The sequence below is a fragment of the Nipponia nippon genome, unplaced genomic scaffold (genome assembly GCF_047370975.1).
Source record: "Nipponia nippon isolate SJK-2023a ecotype South Korea unplaced genomic scaffold, ASM4737097v1 scaffold_42, whole genome shotgun sequence".
In the NCBI taxonomy this organism is placed as follows: Eukaryota; Metazoa; Chordata; class Aves; order Pelecaniformes; family Threskiornithidae; genus Nipponia; species Nipponia nippon.
In genome coordinates this window covers 1,380,019-1,393,688 of record NW_028262361.1, presented here as the reverse complement: position 1 = coordinate 1,393,688, position 13,670 = coordinate 1,380,019, and the positions used below count along the sequence as shown (strand labels likewise).

The window sequence follows — 13,670 nt, the reverse complement described above, 5'->3', positions numbered from 1 at the left end:
CCGTCAGACGCCCAAAGCTGAGCTCAACCTGCCGTCAGACGCCCAAGGCTGAGCTCAACCTGCCGTCAGACACCCAAGGCTGAGCCACCCGTCCCAGCGCTCGCTCCCCCAGAGATGAGCGGCTCCAGGAGGCAATTCAGAAAAGCAGGAGCCGCTCCGGAGCGGAATTCCTTCCATCTGCACTTACACGGACCAAAGCTCAACCCATGCTGCCCGTTTCTCGCCAGGAAAGGCAAGAACTTGGGCTCTTTCGAGCCTGATGCCACGTGCGGAGAAGTAAAACCCAGCATCCGTCAAAAAATAGGTTCAGGAGGGAAAAAAACTCGGCTCCGGGGACTCCTCGACGTCACCGTCGGGGTTCTCTACACCGATAAAACCGACGGAGGGAGATTTGTAGAGGTTTATCCCACCATGTGCAGCAGAGTCAGCGCTAACGCAGTAAAATAAATGGAAGTTGGGGTAGAAAATCCCCTCAGAATGAGAAAGGATGAGGTTAATGGTGTCAGAGACGGTCCGTTGCCCTAAAATAACCCGCTGCCGTGCCCGCTGGGGTTTGGTCAAAGTCTGGACCCACTGAACGCAAGCTCCAAGGTCTCGCTCGTTATTTCCTCCTTTCTTAATTTCATCTGATTACGGCTAAATAAGCCAAAACAACTCCTTTTCGCCTCGGGTTAAATACCAAGATCCTGCCTCCCCTCCGAGCCGGCAGCTGACGAGCGGTAAAGACTCGGCTCTCGCCATCTTACCTCTCAATTTAAAACCTTCCAAAAAAAGGGAGAAGGAGGAAAAATTTAGAGGATTCGAGGGTTTGGGATCCACCAGAGCGACTCCACGGGATAGTTTTTTTTTCCCCCCTCTCTCCTGTACTGAGCGCGTTCCCAGCAGCCCCGAAAAACGAAGTGTGAACTCAAGGTTGGGACTCGACCCCGAGCAAGGCCCGCGTCGGCCCTAGCCACGGCGTTCCTCGTCAAGAATCCTGCGCGTAATTAAGTTCGTTAGCAAAACTATACGCGCCGGGAGGTCAAGGGGATTACGTGAGGGGGGCTGACCTGGAGGTACTGCTGTTGCTGTTGCTTTTCTTGGCCTTCTTGGGCGGCGGCTCCTTGGCTTTGCTTTTCTTGGCGTCTTCCAGCTCCTCCTTCTTTTTGTGCTTCTCCTTCTTCTTCTCCTTCTTGTCTTTCTCTTTTTTCTTTGGTTTGTTCTGCTGCGGCTGGGACAGGGCCGCGAGCTGTTCGTGCACTGCTTTCAGCTGAGAGGCAGACAAACAAAATCAAGATATTTTTACCCGGCACCTCCTCCTCTTCCATATTAATTCATTTTTTTCTCTCCACTCTAGCGCTTTCTTATCTTAATTAAGTCGCTTCTTCCCGCTTTTCATCGCACCGCCGTTATTCTATATTAAATTATCGACCGCTGCAAGCAGGCGCCAACCTCTTGCGGGGGATTTCTCCCCGCTCGGGCAGCAGCGGGCGGCTCACGGCGTCAGCGCTAGCGATGCTTTAATTCCCAGCGCTGACGATGCCGGGAACGGGGAGGACGGGGAGAAACGGTGATGGCTCTGGAGTTCAGGCAGCCCTGGAGTGTCCCTGCCTGCGCTGGGGTGACCCTGCCTGCTCTGGAGTGTCCCTGCCTGCTCCAGGGTGTCCCTGCCTGCTCAGGGGTGTCCCTGCCTGCTCCAGAGCATCCCTGCCTGCTCCAGGGTGTCCCTGCCTGTTCTGGGGTGTCCCTGCCTGCTCCAGGGTGTCCCTGCCTGCTCTGGGGTGTCCCTGCCTGCTCCAGGGTGTCCCTGCCTGCTCCGGGGTGTCCCTGCCTGTTCTGGGGTGTCCCTGCCTGCTCCAGGGTGTCCCTGCCTGCTCAGGAGAATCCCTGCCTGCTCCAGGGTGTCCCTGCCTGCTCTGGAGTGTCCCTGCCTGCTCCAGGGCGTCCCTGCCTGCTCAGGAGAATCCCTGCCTGCTCAGGGGTGTCCCTGCCTGCTCAGAAGACATCACCCAAGTGCAGACAGCAAATTCCTGCCGTCGGGGACCATCTCGCGTGTCCGAACAGCAAGGACCGCCCTGAAAAGCACCGATTCCTTCGTGCATCGCTTTAAAACGACCAATTTTGGAGCAGCTGAGGGTCACCATCACACAACCAGAAAGGCTACGGCTCGGGCAAAGTCCCCGAGGCCACCAAGTTCAAGGAGAAGGACACGCCGGCCACCCCCGATCCATCAGGAGGGAGGCGGTACCTGTTCCTGGAGCTCCGCTAACCGCTGAGCTCGCTCTTCCTCGGAGTCATCCGACGAGCTGTCGCTGTCGGAGGAGCTGTCGCTGCTGCTGTCGCTGGACGAAGGGGGAGCCACCTTGGTGGGAGGCGGCACCACCACCGGAGAAGAAGCTGGAATCACAGGTTCTTCGGGTTCATCCGGCATCTTGGCAAAGCGCATCTCGAACACGTCCTGAAAATAGAGGGGAAAAATAAAATACAGGGGAAAAATAAAATACAGGGGGGAAATAACGCGAGGTTTGGCAGAGTAGGGTACCACAAGCGTGGCTGCGATCCCCCGGGTGTTCCCTACGCATCTGTGGTCTCTCCCCAACCAACACCACGATGCCGCGTGTCACAGACAAGATAATTTCTGGAATGCTCCAAATCCACTTGGAATTTTGACCGTCTCCAAGACGGTTTTGGGGGGAAAAAATTACCAGCAAGAAGGACAAGATTCATTTAAAAGCTGCATCGGCCACGTTCTTGAGATCGCCTACGTCTTCTTCCGCTATCCTCAAGAGCGAGGGATGCGAAACCGGTTTCATCCCAGTTTATCCCAGCGATTTTCTCCTAAAGCCTGATCTGAAAATCCATTTCCATTTAAACCCAAGACAAGGCAGATAAGGCGGGAAAGCCTGCTTAAATTTAGCGCCTGGTTATATTTCTCGGTGCCTGTTGACTTCACGTGAAGGACGGGTTTTGAACGTGGTTTTTTAGTTTCCCAGAAGAGGAACTTGCACCCAAAAAGAGATTTTTTTTTCCCCTAAGGTGCCACCTTGTGAAGGGCGAAGCACTTGCAGACAAAAAAATGCCGTTTTTTTGCATCTCCTACAAGGCGAGACCTGAAAACGGGCTCGGTTCACCTGCTTTTAGGTGTTTGGAAGTCAGGTATTTATTTCTGAGCTTAGCAACTCGCCCCAGGCTCCTTTCGGAGCCCGTACGGAGCCCGGCAACTCCCAGAAGATGACTCGGGCGATGGCGGGAAGAACAACCCGAAGGCGGCCCAAGCGTCGGTGTCCACCTCTTTAATATCGAGTCATAAAAAATGAAAAGATTATTTCTCCTCCCACCCAAAGGTTTGACTTTCCCTCTCCAGTGACTCTTTTATTTTTCCTATTTTCCAAGTCCTGGGTGCGTGGCCGTGATCACAACCCACCAGACAAGACCCGTGGTTTATTTCTAAAACCCAACGGACTGTAAATACGAAGCGGGTGTGCGTTCATGTAGATTTACACGACTCCTCCAAAATCCTTCAGCAAGCCAAACGCCCCGCGATACCGAATCGCGCTGCTTTAACTCGGCGCTCGAGCGACGCTTCTCCCTCCCGAAGGCTTCCAGCTCCTCTCGTTCAGGCTCATCCTTGCGATTTTAAGGGCCCGTTGGGCTCTCCCCCGCCTCGACGTACGTTATTTTTCCACCCTCCTTAAACGCGAGCAGGCGGAGCGCTGCTGGGCCGCGTTTCTCCATCCTCAGCCTCCTCGTGCCTTTATTCAGGGTTTCTTTTTTTCCCAGCAGCGATGTTTTTTCCGGGCGCTGTGGATGTTGTTTTGCTGCTTCCATCTGCTGGCAGAAATGCCGTCGCCTTCATTTACGCGCCCAGGCTCAAATTTCAGGGGAAGGAGCAGAAAATGTTGGAGGAAAGGGAGAGATTTCCCAGCTCCTCCAGCGACGGCATCGTTTACGGGATGACGGAGGCAGCCGCAGCCATTTCTCACTGATTCACCCCACTTAATGGCTGTTTACACCCTAATTATTGTTTTCCACAAACCAGAAAGTCCGGTGCTTCGTTACCACCGGCAGGCAACGCCACACCACCCTATGAACTCCATTTTTAAATTCTCTAGGGTGAGAAATAAAACCCTCTTCCTTTTTTTTTATCTCTATCTAGTGTTTTAACGAACAGCAAGGCTAATTTAAAGTTCCTTTGGGCAAAGTTAAAAAGCCATTTATCAATTCCGATGAATTGCTGGGTTATGAGAAGCACCTGGGTTACGCGAAGCCCGCGGTGTCCGACGGATCCCTAGGAATCCACTCGGGAAAGGACGGAAAAGAAAAACCCCTGTGAGCAGATAACGCGCTAATTAATGCCTTTTTCATCGAGGATTCGTACTGCTGCTCTTTGGTACGTCGCCGGTCCCGCTGACCCGTCCTCGCTCGGACAAATATCAACCATAAACTTCTTTCACGAGCCGGCGTTCACCTTGAAAATCCCAGAAATCATTTTGCGACGACGAAGCAGTAACAAAAAGCAGAAAAAACGAGTTATCGCAGAGGTCGATGTTTCCGGGGCGGAGGGATAACGCAGCAGGCCGCGAGCGGGGCCGCGTCGCTCGTTTACGGGGAACTCAAGTCCAAACTTGAATCCTCGGCCTTGTTTCCAAACCTCAGCAGCGCGCCAGAAACCTCCCTTTTTTGCCGTTTTCTTTCTGAAATCAGTTTTCTGCGGGCGGGAAAAGCAAACGGAGAGGTGCCACCTCCGGCTCAAGCAGGTGGGGAGCGGGATCCAGTTGGTGTGGATGCGTCGCCATCGCCGCTACGGGGCTGCTCTGAAATTTAACGCCCGTTTTCGGGGGATTATTACATTCAAAACCCCACTTTTTTCATCTTTAGGTCAGAAATAAAGTTTCCCGAGTGGATCCCGAGCCCGTCCACGGGATCGATGCGGGTGAAACCCCGATCTCGTACCGCCCTCGGTCCAAACGGCGTCACCCGGTCGCTGAGGATTTTCCCCCATAAAATGGGGTGAAAAAAAGAAAAGTCACGAGTTTCCGCGAAACTTTTCAGCCTGCGATGAGAACGATCGGAATTTCAGATCAGATTCATTCTGCTGCTGGTTGGAAAACGCTCCAAGCCGTCGCTTAAAGAGGCCGCAAAGTTCTTCGTTAGACCAAAATAAGAAGAGAAGAGCAGCCAGAGGGCGAGCAGTGCGTTTTCCAGGCATTTGCTGACCATAAAATCCCCCCAAAATAGGCATAAGATGCTGAATTCTACCAAATTCATGCTAAAATCAAGCCGAAACACACATTTACTCAGCAGTCGTCTCAAATTAAACCAGCCCAAACCGGAGCTGCGATTTTATAAAAGCACCAGGAAAAAATACGAGCGCCTAAAAACCGAGGCCGCATCTCGGAGGCCGCGCGGGCCGGCTTTGCCGCCGCTTCGGCTCCTTGAAGCCCGGTGGCAGCTTCACATCTGGCTCGAAGCAAAACAGCTGGCAGGAATGTCACGAGCCGCTCTTTTCCTCGACGCTCCTTCGACTTCAGCGGAGGGGGAAGCCGCGTCGCGCGGAGGTTTTTACCCGAGGTTTCCAGTTCGCAAAAGCCAGCCGAGCTATTAATATCCAATTTCTCCTTTTTTTTTTTTGGTCGTTTCTCGAGTCAAACATCCTGCAACCTAGTAGTTTTTCCCCCAATTTAAGAGCTTTCTCCCCAATTCCACAGCTTTCCTCCCGATTTAACAGCTTTTCCCCCAACCTAATGATTTTTCCCAGCTCTCCGGTGCTTTCTGGCGTAACTCAGATCCCTCCTCAACCCATTTTCTGAAGGTGAAAGCAAACCACGCCGATTTTCTTCTCCTTTCACGTAGCGAGAGCTCCGTTGCTTCGTCCTTGTCGCTGGAATCGCACTTTTCTAGGCTAATAAAACCTCTTCCCTTACGGATTTGGTTCCCGTGGACTCACGGACGTCTCACATCCCGGCCTGCGTCCCCTCCTCGCCGCGGTCGAGGCGTCTTTCCGGCATCCGACGCGCAGCTCCGCGTGGATTCTGGGGACTCCGCGGCGGCTCCCAGCCGCTTGGTTGCTATCAAATGCGACGCGGTGAAGTCATCAAGGAGCGACTGAGCGACGTAGGCCAGGAAAGCTTATTGCTTTAGAAAACGCCAACTGCGCCCACAATCCTCCCAGGGCAAAAAAAAAGGGAAAAATTAGCATTTAAGCGAACGAACGGCCTGAAATCACGGATACGGGGAACGCCTGAGTGTTTTTAGGGATAGATGTTGAAGTATTTGGGTCAAAAAACCAAATGTAGGAGCTTTTTGTCCCCTTGCAGTGCTTCTCCGCGGCTGCTGTGAGCTCCTTTAGCAGCGGCACGGGCTTGGTCTCTCCCAGATCCGCTCGGAACCAAGGGGTTTTCCCCGCTTCGGCTGGGCGACCCCGCGTAGCGGCTCCGAATTACTCAGAAACGAGGGAATGGAGGTGATTTTTTGGAGCGGCGGAGTGTGCGCATTAAGCCGAGCGCTTCACTCGAGACATGTGGCTTCTTCATCGGCTAATTAATGAACTTACTCATTCCAAACCCTTCAGGAACGAGCGGAGAGCAGAAAACTTCCCCGTAAGAACGACGGAAGAGGTAATTAAAAAAGCACGACCGAGCAGGTATCGTCACTTCTTTTCTTTCTAGGTGTTTTGGGGAGAAAAGCTGACATTTCAGAGCTGCACTTTATCAAAAAGGTACGAGGACACGAAAAAGACGCTATTAAACAAAATAAGTTTCAAGAAGCAAATTGGGCTGAGTCAGCTCAATCCTTGTGTCACCGCCACAGCAAAAAGTATCATTTTTTTACCGTTGCCTACCACGCCGGCGTTTCTTTACGTTATTTCAAGACTACGTGGGCCTTACGCTGGAAAAAGAAGTCAAGAGAGTCGGCGCTCATCGAAAACCGAAGCGGGTGGCAACACCGCGCGTCCTTACCTGCAGTTTCCGTGCCATGGCCACCACCTCGTGATCAGCGGGGTTGTACTTATAGCAATTGGAGAACATCAATCGTACGTCCGCCGCGAATTCCTGAGCATCTCGGTATTCCCGGTTCTCCAGTTTAGACTAGAAAGGAGGAGAGAATAAAAAACAAACAAAAAACTCTCCGCTATTAACAGCGCAAATCCAAAAAAAAAAAACCGGATCGAGTGAATAAATACGGCCCCGTGGCGCCCGCGGATTTCACGCACCCGTTTTCTCCCTACGCCGGAACGCCTAATTTTGGTCAAATGAAGGATTGCGGTTGGTTTATAAAAAATTGGAGCCGACTACGGGCGTCTTCAGTGACGTTCAGAAGAGGACTACGTGCTCTCCAAGCCACCTTCTCGCCGTCTCTGCGGCTGACAGCAGCCAGGCGGTTTGGATGAAGAACCGACCGGGGAGAAGAGCGGTGGTGAAGGCCGGGAGGACGAACCCTGGCTCTACCTGACCTCAACCAAGAAGGGCTGCACCTCCGCGTGCGCCCAAGATCATGCGTTAGCAGAAGAACACGGTGGGCTTCGCCCAGATCGTTCCCCTAGAAGGAAGAGCTCAAGAGTTGTTTTAACGGCGCAGCCTGGTTGGAGGGACAGGGGACACCAGGATGGTCCTCCACCCAACGACGGAAGATGATTTTGTTGACGTAGGGGACAGGATTCAACCATTTCACCTGCTTTCAACCACCAACCCTTCCTCCAGGAACCAAGCTGGTGTCTCTAGAGCTCGGCCCTCCACCCTGGGAGGGCACAGACCTGTCCTACGGCTACCTGCTCCTCTCCCAAGCCTCCGTGGAGCTGGGAGGACCGATCCGGGTGGAGACAGCCTCGAGATGACCTCCTCATCCCCCCCGAACGCCACGTCCAGCTGTGGCAACGCCAGCTGAGCCAAGAGAAGCTTCACGCCTCTTTCTCCCTCCCTGGGAAAGCGGGGTTGAGTTGGACAACTGAAAGACGAAGAACCTTCAACAGCTGTCCCGGCAACATCTGCCAAGGGTGACCTCAGACAGACGGCGCTGCCAGACAGTTGGGCAGCGAGATGTACGGGCAGCTACGGACGTGCAAGACCTAACGCTCATCACCAGCCAGGCTGGAGGAGAAAGCCAAAGCCAAGAATTGAAGTCGGCGTTGCCAAGGTTTGGCCCACCGAGACCCTACAGGTCCGAAACGCCGTGACGAAGGAAGAGCCGCGATCCTCGTTGGCTTCGGCCCCGGTGCAACCTCGGCGAGGGGCGGGCTGCGGGAAGGGAAAATTCAGTCCTCTGGTTTTAAAACGCAGGCCCAAACTGGGGGAAGCAGGAGTTAGAGCTAAGCTCAAACTCCTTGCACGCGAGTTCATCCCGTAGCTACACAGTTAAGACTTCTAAATAACGAATTAAGGTTTGGTAACTAAAAAGTTAAAGACTTTTAAATAAGGAATTACGGTTTCCTAGCTAAAAAGCTAGATTTCTAAATCGTGAATGAACATTTCCAGGGGAAATGTGGATGACTTTGCAGTCGCTCTTTAAAATGAAGCGACTCCAATCATGAATTTAACGTTTCAAGGGGAAACGGGGATGAATTTGCAGTCGCTCTTTAAAACGAAGCAAATTTCAAGGGGAGGGAACTACCTGTGCTGAACAGAAGACTGATTTAGACAGACAACTTCAGGAAGACGGGCCTTTATTTTAAAAAGAATTGAAAATGGGGTTGCTTTAAATCAAATCCTCTTATTGCTGTGATTTCTGCTCACTGAGGCCATCTCCTGGGCTAAAAAAAAAAGGGTAGATTTATACAGTAATGGAAATTTTCTATAAAAAAACCCCTGCGAGCGTTTCCTAAGAGCCCTTCTGGAAGGATGCCGGCTTGTTTGTTTTTCCCAAATGTCAGGATAACAGTAAGAGGCGAAGAAGAGAGACCGAATGTACCAGAAGCCCACGGCCAAAATAAATCCGGCAGACCCGTGAAGGCGCCTGGTGCGCACGCGCGGGGAGAAAATGAAGTTTTTCCTGCTCAGACCCCGACCTCCCCCTTCCTATAAACCTGAGCTTACTTTGATTGTGCTCAGATCCATGGGATGTTTAATGATATCGCAATAATCGTGCAGTCCCAGTGCTTCCACGTCCACAGGCTTGTAGAAGGGCCAGGCGTAGGCAGCGTGTTTCTTGGCGAACATCTCTTTGATGATGCCGCTGCAGTATTTTAACTGCTCGGATATTTTGCTACTCTTTTCTACCACGTGTTGTTGAGAGTCTGGGACGTCCTTCTTTGGAGGCTTCACCGGGCGGCTGCTTTCCCGACGCGGTCCCAACTTGGTGGACTTGGGTTCGGTGGGCAGCGATGACGATTCATGAATTGGGTCGATGGTCGTTGGTGTCGTGGTGTCTGCTTTCCTCTTCACCCCTTTTTTTGTCTATAACCGAGCAAATAAAGCAATATTACTTTTGGCATCATACTTTTGGCTTCAACCGAGTTGCGTTTCTTGTAGCGTTGACTCGGATTGGCCATCGCTAGTGACTCAAGCCTCACGGCAACGCTACGAGAAGGATGCTGGAAGCCTTTCCAAAGATATTCAGGTATTGTCGACCTGTACCGAGCTCTACGGAAAACCAGAGGGATCATTTCTGTCGTACCAGCAAAGGTCAAGGGCCTGAGTCACTTCAGCAAGCCAAGATTTTCTTCCCGAGTCATACAAAGCTCAAGTCAGGAAGGTTTTAAGGAGGACGAACGTGGTTTCCACGCAAACCTGGGTGGAATTCATCACGTCCGACTTAAACCGGTGTCAGAGGGGGTCACCGTAGGCTCCTCACGTTTCTCAAAACATGAATTTTTTGACCAAACTGCGGCCGTTCCCCTTAAAACGAGACTCCGGCAGCAAAGCAAAGGGCGACCACTTGACCACCCGCAATGTTGCTACGCCACGAAGATAATTTAAGCTCTCACACGTTAAGATAATTAAGGAAATCACTCACCTTCACGGGCTGGGCGGGTGTTGGGATAACAGGAGGGTGAGGCTGGATGGGCTGGGGAGCCGGGGCCGGCGGCGCGGGGGCCTGGGGAGCAGGCGGAGGCGGCACGGGAGGTTGAGGAGGCACCATCGTCATTACCGGGGTCTGGACGATGAGGTCGGGGGTGACGGAAGGAAAGGAATGAGTCGTCTGCACGGACTGGAGGTTTTGCTGCGGCGCCTGCGTCTGCGCCGGGGACGATGCTTGGGTTGCGTTCGGTACCGTGGATGATCCTGGTTTGGATGTCACTGCCAAGAGAAAAGAAAGAAAAGGTTGCTTCTCTCTTCAAACGTAATTGTTTTAATGGGAAAACCAATATTTCGTAATAACACCATTTAAAGAACATTGCTCACTAGATCATTCATTTCTTGCGGGTCCCGTTCTCGAGCAACCAGTCAGGGACAAACGCTCGCCACGTTTTCCTTCACGAGGATTATTTTTATGGCTCGCTAGGCGAAATGGTGAAGCAGCTCAGGACCTAATGGTGCCAAAACCCCTCCCGAAAAAGACCAAGATCAGGCCAAACGCGTCCTCCCCTCTCCCCCTTCCCTTCACACCAGATTTCTTGCAGGCAGGGCAAGGCGATGAGCACCTCTTTTCCCGCCTACCCTTTTTTCCTCAGCAACACTTCTTGACTATCATCATTTTGGAGCCCAAACTGGGCAGCTCTTCCTTCAGGAGCAATTTTGTGCTCCGTTATCAAGAAAACTTTCTCAATTCTTGGTGATTTAAGGCATCGCAGCTGCTATTGTCCAGGGAAAATCTCTCCTGACGGCTGGAGAGCGAGGTCTTCGTGAGGCGATTTCAACCGTAGAGGTTGGGACGCGAGGTTGGAAACGTCAGCGTTGTCCTTGGCCCTTCCAGTGGCCCTGGGGAAGTCACCTCCTTGCTGGAGCTGCTGTCGCTTCGCAGGACAAAGCTCTGACCAAGCTTCCAAACTTTCCGGCACGGAAAAGAGGAATGCTGCAACGCTTGAATGATGCTGGGACACGCCACCGGCAGACCTTCAAGATCGTCAGCTATCCAACGTACCTCGTTACCAACAACTGGATTTAAATCTTCAGCAAGAAGCGAGCTCGGTATTTTTTAAAACACGGGGACCATCCTTTACGCACCCCCTGGAAATCCTGCCGCTCGAGCCGTACCCGCGCCCACCTCCCAGGCTGCAGAGACTGGATTTTGGCTGCTATTTCACCGCTGGCTCAACGAGGAGACTCCCCCGAGCGCGACACGTTAGCCGCGTGTCCTCCCCCGCCGGCTATCCAACACCTCTTCCATGATTCTCCCAAAAAATAATTAATTAGAAAAGAAACGCAGCCGGATTTGCTCCCGGTCAGTCCCCAGGAGCTGCAATTATTGCAATCCCACTTGAAAAATGTCGCGTATTAAGAGAGATGCTCAACTACAACCGCTAGCGAGCTTATTTCCGCTAAAACCAAACCAGCCGCCCATTAAGAGAATAAAATCGGGAGTTTTCGTCGCGGAGAAGCTCTGCATCGCTTCGGCAAAGCCGACGCGCTTCACCTCCTACCTTAGCCGGGAGCTCGAGATTTCGATGAGAAACCCGCAGGGGGGTTTGCAGCGAAGCCCTTCCAGCCATCCTCCCACCTGGGTTTTAATAATTTAACCCCAAATCGGTTATTATACGCTGAATTTGGCGCACAATACGATTTAACAGGAGGGGTAGCCGACTAGAGGAAAATGATCTTGCAGGTCCCCGGAGAGATATTCTATAGAGTAAATATATAGTTATTCTGTTATTCTAGTCTATTATTCTAGTTTATTATTCTATTATTCTACTCTATTATTCTATTGTTCTACTATGCTATTGTATGGTTCTATTATATGTTCTACTATATCATGATAAACTGGCTGGATGGCCGAGCCCAGAGTGGTGGTGAATGGAGTCAAATCCAGTCGGTGGCCGGTCCCCAGTGGTGTTCCCCAGGGCTCGGTGTTGGGGCCGGTCCTGTTCAACATCTCCATTGCTGATCGGGATGAGGGGATGGAGGGCGCCCTCAGTCAGTTTGCAGGTGACACCACGTTGGGTGGGAGCGTCGGTCTGCTGGGGGGCAGGGAGGCCCTGCAGAGGGCCCTGGCCAGGCTGGGGCGTTGGGCTGGGGCCAACTGGGCGAGGGTCAGCAAGGCTCAGGGCCGGGTCCTGCACTTGGGGCACAGCAACCCCAGGCACCGCTGCAGGCGTGGGCAGGAGCGGCTGGGAGCTGCCCGGCGGGAAAGGGCCTGGGGGTGCTGGTCGACAGCCGCTGAACATGAGCCAGCAGTGTGCCCAGGTGGCCAAGAGGGCCAGTGGCATCCTGGCCTGTATCAGGAATGGTGTGGCCAGCAGGAGCAGGGAGGTGATGGTGCCCCTGTGCTGGGCACTGGTGAGGCCGCCCCTCGAACGCTGTGCTCAGCGCTGGGCCCCTCACCCCAAGGCGGCCATGGAGGGGCTGGAGCGTGGCCAGAGCAGGGCAGCGAGGCTGGGGCAGGGGCTGGAGCCCAAGGCTGGGGAGGAGCGGCTGGGGGAGCTGGGGGGGCTCAGCCTGGAGAAGAGGAGGCTGAGGGGAGCCCTCATCGCTCTCTGCAACGGCCTGAAAGGAGGCTGGAGCCGGGGGGGTCGGTCTCTTCTCCCCAGGAACAAGCGATGGGACGAGAGGGAACGGCCTCAAGCTGCGCCAGGGCAGGTTTGGGTTGGATATTGGGAAAAACTTCTTCCCCTGAAGGGCTGTCAGGCCCTGGCCCAGGCTGCCCGGGGCAGGGGCTGAGCCTCCATCCTTGGAGGGATTTAAAAGACGGGTAGACGCGGTGCTCGAGGACATGGTTTAGTGGTGGCCTTGGCAGTGCTGGGTTAACGGTTGGACTCGATGATCTTAAGGGTCTTTTCCAACCTTAACGATTCTATGATTCTATGATTATTCTATACAGCAAATCACGATGCCAAAGCACCATATACGCGGCATATATACGGGCCGTACAGGGTCCCTGGATGCACCTACGGCTTCTTTCGGAGAGCTGGGCAACGCTATAGGCAAAGCTGGAGGGTGCTGAGCTCGGGACCTACGTGTCGTATACGCTATAGGGTCACGGCAGAGCAAAGGAGTCCCGGGTCTGTAAGCGCCTCTCTACGCCGTGTAGGTAACTACAGCTTCTCTACGGGTGATTTCATCGCTTCTCCTGCAAAGAGAGGCTGAGAAAGAGGATGGGCAATCGTTTTCTAACCAAGGAGGGCTTCTCCCCGCGCACGGTACTGGGATATCAGGGATAGTGCCTAAAAAAAAATAACAATTAAAAAAAAAACCCTCTCAGCTACAAGTAATCGCAACTTGGTCACGGGCAGAAAAAAAGGTAAATTGGGTTTGTTGGTGCCGCAAATCGGATTTCACGAAGCTGAAAGGACTCGGTAACACGGGGAGGAGGAGAATCAGAGGCGCGCAAGAAAAATCCGCGTGGACGCAGGCTCAGCCCTGTAACGGAGAGACGCGGGCAGCGACAACAGCCGAGGGAGGGGAAAAGAAAAAGAAAGCTGAAATAATTAAATCAGTTTGAGGTGTTCGGCTTTACGACCCTGTTTTTGTTCCTCGGTGGTTTAGGAGACAAGGTGTTCGGGAAACGGCAGCAAGCCCCTCGCCGCAGGAAGATGACGAGCATCAGTAATAAATCGGGGAAGACTCAGGGGATTTGGTAAATATTGCTGGGTTGAATTTGCC

At 53.0% G+C, this 13,670-nt stretch overlaps 1 protein-coding gene across 13 annotated transcripts in view; it reads right to left on the bottom strand.

The window, feature by feature from the left end:
- BRD4 (bromodomain containing 4) overlaps window positions 1-13,670 on the bottom strand; it is an 82,502-nt gene that overhangs the window by 23,648 nt on the left and 45,184 nt on the right. For 11 of the 13 annotated variants that reach the window (XR_015709114.1, XM_087778107.1, XM_087778112.1 and 8 more), the window contains 5 exons: window positions 9,928-10,211; window positions 9,009-9,368; window positions 6,939-7,067; window positions 2,228-2,437; window positions 1,050-1,249 (listed from right to left, as the gene is read on the bottom strand). Coding sequence is in view for 12 of the 13 variants with exons in the window: in XM_087778107.1 (XP_087634233.1) it covers window positions 1,050-1,249; window positions 2,228-2,437; window positions 6,939-7,067; window positions 9,009-9,368; window positions 9,928-10,211 (1,183 nt within the window). In the remaining variant the exon portion in view is untranslated. Of the gene's footprint in view, window positions 1-1,049; window positions 1,250-2,227; window positions 2,438-6,938; window positions 7,068-9,008; window positions 9,369-9,927; window positions 10,212-10,316; window positions 12,520-13,670 lie in introns of those variants that run through there. The other 2 variants (XM_087778120.1, XM_087778119.1) reach the window with 2 other exon arrangements.